At 43.9% G+C, this 13,425-nt stretch overlaps 1 protein-coding gene across 2 annotated transcripts in view; it reads left to right on the plus strand.

The window, feature by feature from the left end:
- Positions 1-13,425, plus strand: part of CDC48B (cell division cycle 48B) — a 92,824-nt gene that overhangs the window by 17,276 nt on the left and 62,123 nt on the right. For both annotated transcript variants that reach the window (XM_087399327.1, XM_087399326.1), the window contains exons 8-10: positions 4,099-4,383; positions 4,521-4,690; positions 9,117-9,245. In XM_087399327.1, the coding sequence (XP_087255453.1) occupies positions 4,099-4,383; positions 4,521-4,690; positions 9,117-9,245 (584 nt within the window). The remainder of the gene's footprint in view (positions 1-4,098; positions 4,384-4,520; positions 4,691-9,116; positions 9,246-13,425) is intronic.

Below are 13,425 nucleotides of genomic sequence, written 5' to 3' on the forward strand. Positions count from 1 at the left end.
GTTTTCGTGATGGAAATCGAAAAGCTCAAGAAGAGTTTTTGTTTCTTTGTATAGCATCGGTAGAGCCGGTTGATGATTCTTCGACTAGTACTGATGTTGCTCAAAATGGAGAGATGGCCAAGTTGGCTGATCAAATAGCAGAGGAGTTCTCTAATCATTTTAGGGATGAGCTACCTTATGGGTTACCTTCAGAGCGGAATGTTCAACATAAGATTGAACTAATCCCGGGGGCAGAACCTGTAAATAGACCTCCCTATAGATTGAGTTTTACCGAAGAAGAGGAGGTGCGAACACAACTGGAAGAATACCTCAAGTTGGGGCAGATTCAACCAAGTTTTTCACCTTTTGCTTCGCCAGTGATATTAAAAAAAAAGAAAGATGATACTTTTCGCCTCTGTATAGATTACAGAGCATTGAATAATATCACTATTAAGCATAGGTATCCGATGGCTCGGATCGATGATTTGCTAGATGCATTACATGGGGCCATAATTTTCAGTAAGATAGATCTTAAATGTGGCTACCATCATATCCGTATTAGAGCCGAGGATGTGCATAAAACCGCTTTTAGAAGCAAGTTTAGACATTATGAGTTTTTGGTAATGCCCTTTGGACTTACCAATGCTCCAGCTACATTCGTCATGCTTATGAACGATTTACTACGTCCGTATATCAGAAAGTTTGTAGTACACTTTATTGACGATATTCTGGTATTCAGTAAAAGTATTACTGAACATCATGAATACTTAAGAATAGTGTTCAGTACTTTGAGAAAAGCCAGTCTTTATGTAAATAAAAAAAAAACTATACTGTGTATGGTAAGCCTTGAATATTCAGGATTCATAATTACTCCTGAGGGGATAGAAATGGATCCAAAGAAAGTGGCTGCGATACTGACTTGGCCAATACCTCAGAGTTTGACCGCTTTGCGATCATTCTTGGGATTTGTCCAATTTTATCCAAGGCATATCAAAGGATATTCCGAAATAGTATTGCCATTGATTGATCTGACCTCAGATAAAGTACCTTTTATATGGGGACATAATCAACAGGAAAGTTTAAACACCATAAAACAAGCTGTGGTCTCAGGACCGGTCTTAAAAATAGTTGATCGCCAGAAACCGTTTTTCCTTGAAACTGATGCAAGTGGCATTGCGGTAGGAGCAGTTCTTCTCCAAGAGGGAAGGCCAGTAGCCTTTGAAAGTAAGAAGCTTTCTCCCTCTCAACGAAATTGGCCAACTCATGAATTAGAGTTGTATGCTGTTGTCCATGCTCTGAAAACATGGAGACATTATTTGTATGAATCAGAGTTTTATGTGGATGTTGATCATGATACTCTGAAACATTTTTGTAAACAACCTGACTTGAGAGGCCGCCAAGCTAGGTGGGCAGAACTCATGCAGGAGTTTAACTTACGGATTCGGTACCGAAGGGGGAAGGATAATAAAATTGATGATGCATTGTCACACATTATGCATAATATGAGTTTCACGGTATTAGAGAGTGCTCTAATGACCGAGATTAGAGAAACTCAAAAGGTGGACGAGTTTGTCCAGAGCCTTTGGCCTAAGGCTCATGTATTAAAACCCGGTAAAAAGGATAACCTGGCATCCAGAAAAGGCCAAACTTATGCAACATATGCCATAAGGGATGGTATGCTGAAAAGAAATGGCAAGGTAGTAGTACCTAATCAGAATGATCTCAGGCAGAGAGTCATTCGACAATGCCATGATAGCCCATGTGCGGGACATCCAGGAGTCGAGAAGACGGATGATATCATGAAACGAGATTTCTTTTGGCCAAAGATAAAAAAGCATATTCATGAATATGTGACACGTTGTTTTTCGTGTCAGGTTAGTAAGGCAGAGCGGGTGAAGCCACTCGGACTTTTACAGCCCTTGGAGATACCACTAGGTAAGTGGGAGAGCATTTCCATGGACTTTATTGTAGGTCTGCCTACGACACAAGGTATGATTCTATCCTTGTGGTGGTCGATCGTCTTATCAAGATGGCTCACTTCATTCCAACTAGAGAGTCTGTTAGTGTCCCGCAAGTGGCGGATTTGTTTATTAGACATATACTTCATTTGCATGGATTACCCAAATCCATAGTGTCAGACAGAGATGTCAAATTTACCTGTCATTTTTGGACTGCGGTATTTGAGACACTAAGGACTGAGTTGGGAATGAGTAGTGGGGATCATCCAGAAACGGATGGTCAGACGGAAAGAATCAACCAAATTTTAGAGGATATGCTTAGAGCATATGTATCATGGAGGCAACATACATGGGACAAGTGGTTGCCATTGTTAGAGTTTGCTTACAATGATAGGAAACATTCCTCTACAGGGTTCAGTCCGTTTGAGCTGAACTATGGTTACAGAGCGAATCCAACTATAGTTGGAATACCTCAGAAAGTGCCTAGTGCCGCGAACTTTGTGGTTCAGATGTGGGAGATGCTAGCACTTGCGAGAGCTAACATCCGCCAAGCTATGGATAGAGCTAAGGGGTATGCGGATGAAAACCGATCCGCTAGAGAATTTAAGGAAGGAGAAAAAGTTTTTCTCAGAGTCCCTTCGCGCTCTAAGTCTTTGACTGCAGGAGAGTGTACTAAGTTATCACCTCGATATTGTGGGCCATGGTTAATTCTAAAAAGAATAGGCAAGGTAGCCCATAAATTAGAATTGCCACAGGGTTGTAAGGTGCACCCAGTGTTTCATGTTTCTCGTTTAAAGAAATTTTTGCATACAAGTGACTCACTAATCGAGGGTGTTGTTTTGTTTCAGGAGATAGAGGATAATGCAAGAGGCAAACCAACAGGAATCGTGGACCAAGGAACAATGCAAGTACGCAATTGGAAGATACTCACGGTGTTGGTTGCATGGCATGGTTTACCTCTATCAGAAGCTACCTGGGAATCCGTATACCAGTTACGGAGAGTGTTCCCAGAATTTATCATCGAGGACGCTGATGCCTGAAGAGGGAAGGAATGCTACGCTCAAGTTGAGGTAACATGACCTCGGAAGGGTCAGTCGACATTTTCCTTTAAAGGATCAATGTTTGTATTATATTTGTTTGGGCTTCATGTAAATGATCAAAAAAGAAATAAAGATAAAGGTCCTTGGTGAGGGTGACATGGCACTAGGCTAGGTGGATCTAAGGCTAAGGGACCTAAATGTATGAAATGTGCCTAGGGGCAAAGGGTTTCAATGACATCCCAAGAGAGGGGTAAATGATGCATTAAGGAGGGACCCTAGAAAGAAGACATGTGGCATACTAGATCCATCTAGGGAATTTGGGGGCTTGGTGGAATTTAGTAGGCAGGAACTTCACGTAACAGTGAGATTTTTGCTGAGAGCCTGCTACCACCGAGGTTGGCTGGGAGGAAAATCGATGTGCCTGTGCCCGTGAATCGTGAATCAGTTAGGACTAAACAGATTAAGTCGTTTCACCAAGTTACTACAGCCTTTGCTATTTTTTGTCTGCTTTCTTTCTTTGACGGATCTGTTTTATACCAAGAGCAATGAGGAGCATTGAGCAAGCAGAACTCACATCAAAATCTTGAGGGATGGTTTTGTACAAAATTACTGCAGTAGACTGGGTTGAACCAGTGAGATGCTGCTTTCTTTCTTTGACGGATCTGTTTTATACCAAGAGCAATGAGGAGCATTGAGCAAGCAGAACTCACATCAAAATCTTGAGGGATGGTTTTGTACAAAATTACTGCAGTAGACTGGGTTGAACCAGTGAGATGCAGAGTTGTACGACCAGTATGAAACTCAGCAGATCAAGGTGATTTGCATGATTAGGTGTTTTAAATTGTCTAATGAAGTGAGAATCTGTGTTGCTTCTATGTACACTTGTTTCAGTGCTTATCTGGGTTATCTTTGTGCTATAGCTGGTCAGATCGTGTAGACAAATTGCCTTTATAATATTTTGCTTATGATGTACTTCAGTAAGATAGAATTAAAGATAAGCAATGGCAAAGAGAGAGGCACATCAATGCTAGATCCATAAATTGGTGAGTTTTGTCGATTGCTGATGTTCAAGTTGTCAATCCTCAGTTGACATGTAGTGTATCTCTTGTCACATTTTGCAGCTTCATGCAAGACACCTCCCTCTGGATAGTAATTTGAAGCTGAAAGCTGTGTCTGATATGTGCAATGGATATGTTGGAGCTGATATAGCTGCTTTGTGCCGTGAAGCTGCTATGATAGCTCTCAGGAGAACCTTGCAGGCTGGCGAGGAAGCAGAAGTGCCGCAAATCAGAATAGAGGATTGGGAGCAAGCACATTTAAAAGTGGGACCCAGCATAGTTAGAGGTGCAGCTGCTGAGGTGCCTAAAGTCTCATGGGAAGATATTGGAGGACTACATGAAGTAAAGGTTGAAGCTAATTTTCACAAAGATAGTTGAGATTATCATTTGATTAAATTAATTTATCAACCGACAATGATTTGGGTTCAATAATTCTAATACTGGTTTCAACTAATTTTACTCTATGTACTTTGCACTGTCCTCAGAAAAAACTTCGACAGGCAGTTGAGTGGCCCATTCAGCATGCGGATGCATTTGCAAGGCTTGGTCTTAAGCCTCCTCGAGGAGTCCTACTGCATGGTCCTCCAGGTTGCTCTAAGACAACATTGGTCAAGGCTGCTGCCCATGCTGCAAAAGCAAATCTTTTTTCTATGAGGTATTCCCCATAAAAAGTTCCTTCTTCACTACATTAAAAAAAGGCAGCAGGAGAGAAAAGTTACTTTGTCTTCCTGAGAGATTCAAGGCACAATCATGAGACAACAAAATTAAGAGTCATGGCAGCTAGGTGTAAGGAATATTAGTCATCCTGTTACGGTCCTTCGGGTCACCATCCGTGGATATATTAAAGTTGAGGCCTTGCTTCAAAGATGGTAGATTTACCATCTCATGTCAGAGATGCTTTCTTACGGTGTGTATATGAAGTGTCGTCTTTATCGTCTTTAGTTTTGTGCTTGAGAGCATTTGGAAAGAGATCTGCAACCTGGTTGCCATGCTTCAGTCACTAAGATTTCCGGAGCCTCATGGCATTGAGTTTAGGTCCGACTCTTTGTATGAGGCAGAGCTGGGAGATTGGAACTGAGTATGTGGAAATGCTGAATGCCTGGGTATGTTCCTGAAGATGTAACATGTCTTGGGGAAACAAAAGTCCTTGCCCATTATGCCACTCCTCCCTGTTACTGCTGTCCAATCAAGGAGTGACCTTCCCACTGCTAGGTCTGCCAGCCCAGCCCAGTGTGGTGCACCCCACCCACTGCGTTCCTCTGCTCCAGCCCCCTTTCTTCCTCCCCCTCTCCGTTCCGCCTTAGCCCTTGTCTTAAGCTTCATAATTCTGCATTCTGCATGGCAGCAGTAGGGGTAGAAATTGCAAGAGCATGGGCTGCTCTTTTCTCAAAAAGATCAAGCTGAAAAAGCCCACGCAGTAGAGTACCAGATAATCTTAAGGCATAATCATTTTCCCTGTCTCGGACAGCACATTTGTCATCCTCAAAGATGACCTGAAATCCAGCTCTGTTAAGAGTGGACACTGAAAGAAGATTCTTGGTGATACTAGGCACATATAAGACATCTGAAAGTCTGAAAACTGAGCCATCAATGGCAGTAAGCTCAACTTCTCCTGTGCCACGTACTGAATATGACGAGTTATTGGCACAAGTGACTTTCTTACCAACGGGAGGTGGATGCAAGGAAGTAAAAAGACACTTCCTAGAAGTGATATGCTTGGATGCACCGCTGTCAAAATACCAAGTGTTCAGTGTTTCATTGACACTGAAAGCAGATGCATCCGTGGAAGAGTCATAACTACAAGTAAAAAATGCTTATGTATCATCATTACAAGTGGTTGTACTATCCTGAGTATCTGGAGCAGCCAGCCTAGAATCTGAAATGTGTTATGCTCTAGTCGAGATAGCATGACCTCGGATAGATCGGTGGGCATTTTCTCTTAGATGACCAACTTTTGTAATAATTAATGTGCGTAATTAAATGGTCAAGAGAAGTAACTGCCAAGGTCCTAGGTGAGGGCGTAATGGCATTGACTAGATAGTTCTAATAGGGCTAGGGCCTAGGTGCATCTAAATGTGCAAATTGCCAAGGGGCAATTGTTTTAAAAGGAACTCCAAGAGAGGGGTGAAAAAGGATGCATCTAAGTAAGGGCCTAAAATGTGACATGTGGCCAGGAACTATCTAGGGAGATGTGGGTCTCAGGGATAAGGATGGAAAAAATAACGAAGAAATGTACGTAATATGACGAATCTTATCCTGAGAGTTTGGCTGGGTGGAAAAATTGAGGTGCCATCGCCCGTGACTGCACTAGCGTAGGAATTGAGGATGGGAAGGGTATAACAAAATGCAAGATAAAAAGGCATAATCCTGTCCAACAAAGTTGGTTGCAGCATCCCCACTGTTAGATGCATGAGGAGCTGAATCTGAAACAGCCATACCGGAGCTGTTTTTCTTCTCTTTTGCAAGCCTTTTCCTGCATTCTGCAATGTGATGACCTGGCTTTTTGCAGTAATGACAAAAACCCTTCTTCTTGGGCTTACTTGCATCATTTTTAGCCTTTTGTGAAGGCTGTCCTGACCCACTGGAAGGCTGATTTACTGATGTCTTTGCTTGTCCCTTTGTTTTTGACTTAAACTTTGAGAGCATAGCTTGTTCACCTGCACGTGAAGCCAAGTTTTTCCTGGTCTGCTCTTCCTGAAGCAGAAGTCCTATCAACTCATGAAAAGTGAGAGGATTTGCACCTCCCCTCAATGATAAGTTCAGCGAGGTATGAGAGCTGAGATAAGACTTAGGAAGAGAATTCAGAGTGGTAGTAATCATCTCTGAATCAGGAATAATCTCATCTATGTTCAATAATTGCTCTCTGAGATCCTGTAGCTTTGTGAGGTGGACTGACATGGAGTCACCCTCTTCCATATGTATATTACTTAACTCTCTTTTCAAGAAAGATACCCTTGCATCATTCCGGGCTGCATACATGCTTTCTAAGATATCCCACGCTGCCTTCGAGGTCTTACACGACCGGATATGTGGAATGATAAATCTTTTCATTGAAAGAGAGATGCATGACAAAGCTAAGGCATCCCGTGAATTCCATCTCTTCTGCTCTGGAGTAGTAGCTATAGCTGCACCAACAACTTGTTCTGCAGCTCCACCCTGTGCACGACCTCTTCCACCTCCTTGCTGAGGAGGGGTATTAGGTGCCATACCTGCTGGTCGGATCTCACCCCCATTCACATAATCCCATAAATTGCGAGAAATCAGAATATTGCGTACCATAAAACTCCAGAGGGAGTAGTTGGTACCATCCAATTTGTCTTCCTGTGAAAGACCACCGAACTGGAAGTCATTCTGATTTTGCTGGGTCATATTTGAGAAAGAGATTTAAGCAGATACATAACTGAATTCCCTTACTGGGAATGAAATGCACAACTCCCAAAAAACACAGCTAAGCACTGGCTGTAAATGCAACTCAGATTTCTGCACTTGCACTATCAGAAATCAGTCCAAGCATCAAAAACTCTCCAGAATCTGCCAAAAGTGCCACAAAACACTTCAAGAAAGGCAGTATGAACTGAAAACTCCAAAATTGCTCTCCCAACACAAAAGCCCCAAAATAGGCCCGAAATTACAAACGGAAAGGGGCAAATTGATCAAAAGCCCCAAATGTTGCAAGAATTGCACTCTGTCTGCAAAAGCCCCAAATTTCACTGCGAAATTGCAGTATAATTACAAAATTTGAGAAATTGTACTGCAGAATCAAAAGCCCCAAATTTCGAGCTTGAAATTGCAACCAGAAAGGAGCAAAAGCACAGAAAACCCCAAATTTTGCAATTTCAGCAGAAAGCCCCAAATTTTTGGGCTAAACCTCTGCTTGCAATGTCTGCTTCACAAGCAACTACGAACCCGAAGATACCCAAATGACTGCAAAAGACTGCAAATGTCTGCACAAACACTACGAGATTTGCTAGTACGGTGACTGTACGACAGAGTACGGATGACTGTACTGTACGGTCGATGCAGGTTGGTGGCACACGTGTGGTACGGAATATTTATACGCAGTTGTACGGAAGTAGGTACGTTTTTTTTTTTTTTTTTTTTTTTGGGGTACGCAGGAGCTGTACGGAAGCATGAACGATTTTTGTACGTAGGAGCTGTACGGAAGCTTTGACGACAGATGTACGGAATATGGCGCAGGGCTGGTATGGCGATACAGCGTACGGCGCCACACGTGCAGTACGGCCTAATTTGACTAGGCAACAGCCAAAGAAATCTTGCATCTTTTTGTTTCTATTGCTAGCTTGGGGCAAGCGTGGCTTTTAGCGCACTGGATGTCCTAGGGAAGATAATGTCATAATTGGGACGTGCAAGTGCCATCCTTACTAGCGTAATATGCATCCAAGCTAGGGCAGTGTCACTTTTAAACTTAGTTTAAATTGATTATACATCTAGTTTTGATGAGTTTGTTCAACTTTTTTTGCATTTTTGGTCTTTGTTTGGCAACTATTCACAATGCTGCAACTAGATTCGTAATGTTTGACTTCACGTTTTTGGAACTTGGCTGTTCTTTTGTTTTTACGGGAGAAAATTTGAGCTTGAGCTAGTGCCTTGGCGAGATTGTTGGTATGAGATTGATGGAAGGAATTGGCAGCCTTGTAATGATATCATTTTTATGTTCTAAATCTCCAGGTTATGACAAACTACGCTATGAATCTGAATTAATGTCGGAATTCACTCAGGGTGTTCTGTATTATTTTTATTGGGAATTGGAGCTTTAGTTGATGTCGGCAAGATTTTTGTCTGAGGTGGGTTAAGGGATTTGGTGAAGTCGTCATCTTATTGTTTTAATTTTTCCAATCTCCAAATTATCTTGACAAACTAAGGTATGGATCCAAGTGTTTCGTTGTTGAGGAATGTTTTGTGACAAATGAAGTTGTGGGATTTGCTAAAACAGCTAGTATAATTTTGTTTTTGTTTTTGTTTTTGTTTGAAGGACTTCTCTATAAGCAAAAGCCACTTTATTATCATACATGTTCATTTGGTAGATTGAGAAGGAATGTACTTTTGTTTCAATTTCGTAGTGGGGCAGAGCTTTACTCCATGTTCGTCGGTGAAGGAGAGGCTTTATTGCGAGAAACATTTCGTCGTGCGCGCCTTGCTGCGCCTAGTATTGTTTTCTTTGATGAAGCTGATGCAATCGCTGCAAAACGGTAAGAGCCAGTTACATATAACCTTGAAGCCCATATGCATATGTTTATATCATGGATGCATTGATGATGGTGGTTTCTATAATCTCTTGGAAATTCTATCTTAGATTTTAAAGACTTATACAATGAGTAAGTTGATTTGCATGCTTTTATCCTGCAGATACAGTTTGTGCTTGTTAAAATATCTTCAAAACAGTCCTATCATTTTTTGAGGTTTTAAATTTGTTTTTTTGGGGAGTTTCCTGCATTTGGGCAAGGGGCAAGCATTGTATCTAGGATGGCATGTATCATTCTGCTCATTTGCTCCAGCCAAGGACCTATGCGGAGCCTCTCTGGGCCACCAACCAAAAGAAATAAGAGATCTTCCCCTGCTTGGAGGTTGGTCCATAGTCAAGACCAAAACCTAGGAAGCACCTTATGCATCATCTGCTACTCCCACCGGTGTCTCTCATAAGGGCCTCTAGGGGAAGGCCACTTGCTGCAAGCATCTTCCAATAGGGTGTTGTAGGACAAGGTTACCCGCATTGTCCTCTACTCGTGAGGGCCAAAACCACTCTTCTAGGTCTCAGTGTAGCTTTCTCAAGGAGTGACTCTTCCAAAGCCAAAGCCTCCTTTGCATGTATGTCTCTCCGTCAGTTTGGAGTCAATGACCCATCTACTGTTAGAGTTCAGCTCCTGTCTCCTTGAGTGAGGGCCTTGGTTGTGGGTCTGCCCGCCCATGTGAGGGAGTGTCAGGGCCATTGTTGTGGGTTTGCCCGCCCTAGAGAGGCAAAGGGGGTTCACCATGGAGGCCTACGTGTTCACGGCCCTGGGCAAGGCTGTCTGCCCCTGTTTTGAGGTCTTGGAGGGGCTGTACAGCCCACCTTGGGGGCTGCCACCAGGCCGCACGTGTGCTCCTGTTTGGTGCCCTGTTTTGCGGGCCCTTTGGCCTCCCAGCAGCCGACCCCACAGCCGACCATCTGGCCGGTCTGCTCCAGACAGGGGTCGGCCCTTGTAGTCGGCCACCTACCCCCCCCTCAGTCAGTTTTTGGGGCAGGGTGTGACCCTATAAATAGGGTCCCCTCCCTGCCTTGTTTACTGTAATTGAGGAGGTTTTCCTCACTTCTTACATGGTATCAGAGCCTAAGGCTGGCTAAAAAGACTTGAGCTGTGTCAGCAAGCTATATCAACACCTTGGGAAGCTGTTCGTAGTGGAAGTTGAAAAGGCACGGGCTGCTGTTGAATTACATAGAAGGATAGTTACTTTGAAGGGTGTTTGCAGATCGAAGGGGTAGTTTGTGTGAAGGGCAGTCACTCGGAGGTTGAAGGAAGCATCCTCTTCAAACCTATTCAGCCTTTTCTCCTTTCCCCTTTCTTTCCTCCTTCATTGCTCTTGCTCTATCCTCATTCCCAATCTTCTCTGTCTCTCTCACTTCTATCCCATGGTTTCTCTTCAAGAATTGGCAGAAAACGAGGTGAAGATCCCTGTCTTACCCACGTTCCCTGTTGACCGACAATTGGACGGGAACAATTATGGCATGTGGTGTGTTATGATGGAGTCAGTATTGCAGTCTTATGACCTGGCATACCTGATCCTGGTAGGTGTCACAAGGCTAGATCCCCTTGATGAAAGTTTGGGCATTCTGGATCAGCAGAAGGCAGCCGTGAATCTGGCCTAGATCTGGGACCGTGTCAATGCAAGGGTCTGTTTGTTCATTTTCTGTACTCAGATTATTAACCATGTAAAGCACATGTCGGCTGCAAAGAGTATCTGGTTGGATTCCCTCTATAACCGGACTACTCCGATGAAGAGGGTCTCTCTTGAGGTTCAAATGGAGATATTAAATCCTGCTAAGTCATCTTCCATGAGGGAACATATCAATAAGCTTGAGGAATTTCAACAGGAGATACTTCAGGCAGGAAAGGAGATCTCATCTGAAGATATGGCCATAACTTTATTGTCTCATCTCCCTTCCCAATACTCTACTTTCATTTCTTCCTTGATCACTAGTGGCAGGATGAGTACTGTCACCTAGGAGGAATTGGTGCCTATGGTGTTGGATCAAGAGGAGTGGTGGCTCCGATGCTCTGGCAGCCCCACAGTCAGGCAAGTTTCAAGGACGTCGTACCCCTGATACGAGGATTGAAGCTGAGAAGGAGGTATTGAAGGTGGAATGGTTGTGTAATCACTGCGGCGAGAAATGTCATTACTAGCGGAAGTGCCTATATCAACGGGCTAACAACAAAGGAGGTCCCAGTTCTTCCAAAGGTCCACAAGTTCTTCCTCTGCTGCTATCACTCCCGCTTTTGTGCATATTGAAATGATTGATTCTCTTGCATCCTCTATTGGAGAGGGGGGTTTGTCTCTCCACGCCAAAAACGTCCGGACCTGCGGGGCATCCCAGAATATGAGTCCTTCATTTGGGTCGAAGGATTTTGTGATCTCTGGTGGTGATAGCTCAACCATCAAAGTTAGTGGTGAAGGCAACCTCGACATCATTCCCAATGGAAAAGGAGGGATGCACTCCTCTCGAAATTTGTTCGTTCACCCTCTCGGATTCAATCTATTGTCTGCTTATGAGACTACCGACTTGGAACCACAGTATTGTTTGATGAAAACTTTGTGGATGTTCGAGATAAGGCTACCGATCAGGTGGTATAGACTGGTATAGCTAGTCATGGCATTTACACTTTGTTAGCACTTTCCACGATCACGTCATCTCTTCAAGGAGATCACTAGCATTTTCGGTTTGGTCACTTGAATGTTGATGCTCTCCGACGTGCTGCTCGAGAACAAATGGTCCTCGGATTACCAGATGTGGGCAACAAGCACAGTCAGTGTTGGTCATGTATTCAAGGCAAGCAACACCGAGATGCGTTCCCAAAGCAGGCTTCACGGCGGTAGGATTCCTCACCGTTAGAGCTGGTCCATGTTGATCTTTGTGGACCAATGTCTGTTGCTAGTCTTGGCGGGGCTCTCTCCTTCATGGTATTGGTTGATGACTTCTGCAGGTTTATGTGGATATACTTTTGGGCTCAAAAATCTTTAGCATATTCTCGCTTCCGGGGATTGGTGTGCCGTAGTTGAGAATGAATCTAACTTTCATGTAAAGACTCTTCGGTCTAACAAAGGTGGTGAATTTTGTTCTCATCAATTTAAGGAGTTTTGTGTGACAAAAGGCATTAGACGGCAGCTTGCCAACACCGGCACTACCTCTGAAGCAGGAGTTGTTGAGCGCAAGAATCGTACTGTGGTTGAGATGTCTCGGTCCAGGCTGACTCACCGAGAAGTTCCTTGGTTCCTTTGGGCTGAAGCCACTGCCATGGAAGTTCATATCTTGAATTGCTCTCTGACATCTGCTGTCCCCAAGGCCTCTCCTTTTGAAGCCTATTTCGGCAAGAAGCCTGATGTTTCCTATTTTCGCATGTTTGGATGTGATGCCTTTGTATACATTCCCAAGAAGCAGAGTGGGAAGTTAGATGTGAAGTCTATTCAGACGATCTTTGTCGGATACAATTCCCAATCTACAAGTTATCGACTGTATGATCCTTCCAGGAAGGAGATTATCCTCAGCAGGGATGTTATCTTTGATGAGCAGCTTCTGTCTTCCGTCATTGACGTTACCCCACCCCTTCTTCCAGAGCCCGTGGATGATGAAAGTAGTAATGAGTCTATGCCTGTAGTACTCCCAGCCTCGGTAGTTGTTCCCGAGTCTTCTCGAGAGAGTGACCCCGACAGTGATTCAGATGATTCCCCACCTCATCAGGCCGTCGGGGAAAGTTTCAGGTCGCTCTCAGAAGGTACCTCGTTGGTTGATTGAGACTCTTCGTGACTCCGGTGTCACCGACATTGCTTCCTCATGGCTTGGGGAGGAGGATGGACCCTGGTGATCCCATCGCAATAAGGAAAAGGTGGTGGAGGTAGTCCCACTTCAGGTCAACTATTCCTTGATATCCCGCATCCTCAAAGACAAGGAGCCTTCGAATGTTCGAGACACCCTCTCTCAGACCCACTGGAAGCAGGCCATGGAGTTGGAGTTGGATTCAATCGAGCGGAATGGGACCTGTAAATTAGTACCATGCCCTAAGCGTCATTCCGTCATTGGTGTCCAATGTGTTTACAAGACCAAGTATTCCTCCGATGGGACCGTGGATAAGCACAAAGCCCGACTTGTGGCCAAAGGCTATTCTCAGCACCCTGGGA

The sequence above is a fragment of the Dipteris shenzhenensis genome, chromosome 28 (assembly GCF_047967505.1).
Source record: "Dipteris shenzhenensis isolate YYH24624 ecotype China chromosome 28, Dip_SZ_1.0, whole genome shotgun sequence".
Classification (NCBI taxonomy): Eukaryota; Viridiplantae; Streptophyta; class Polypodiopsida; order Gleicheniales; family Dipteridaceae; genus Dipteris; species Dipteris shenzhenensis.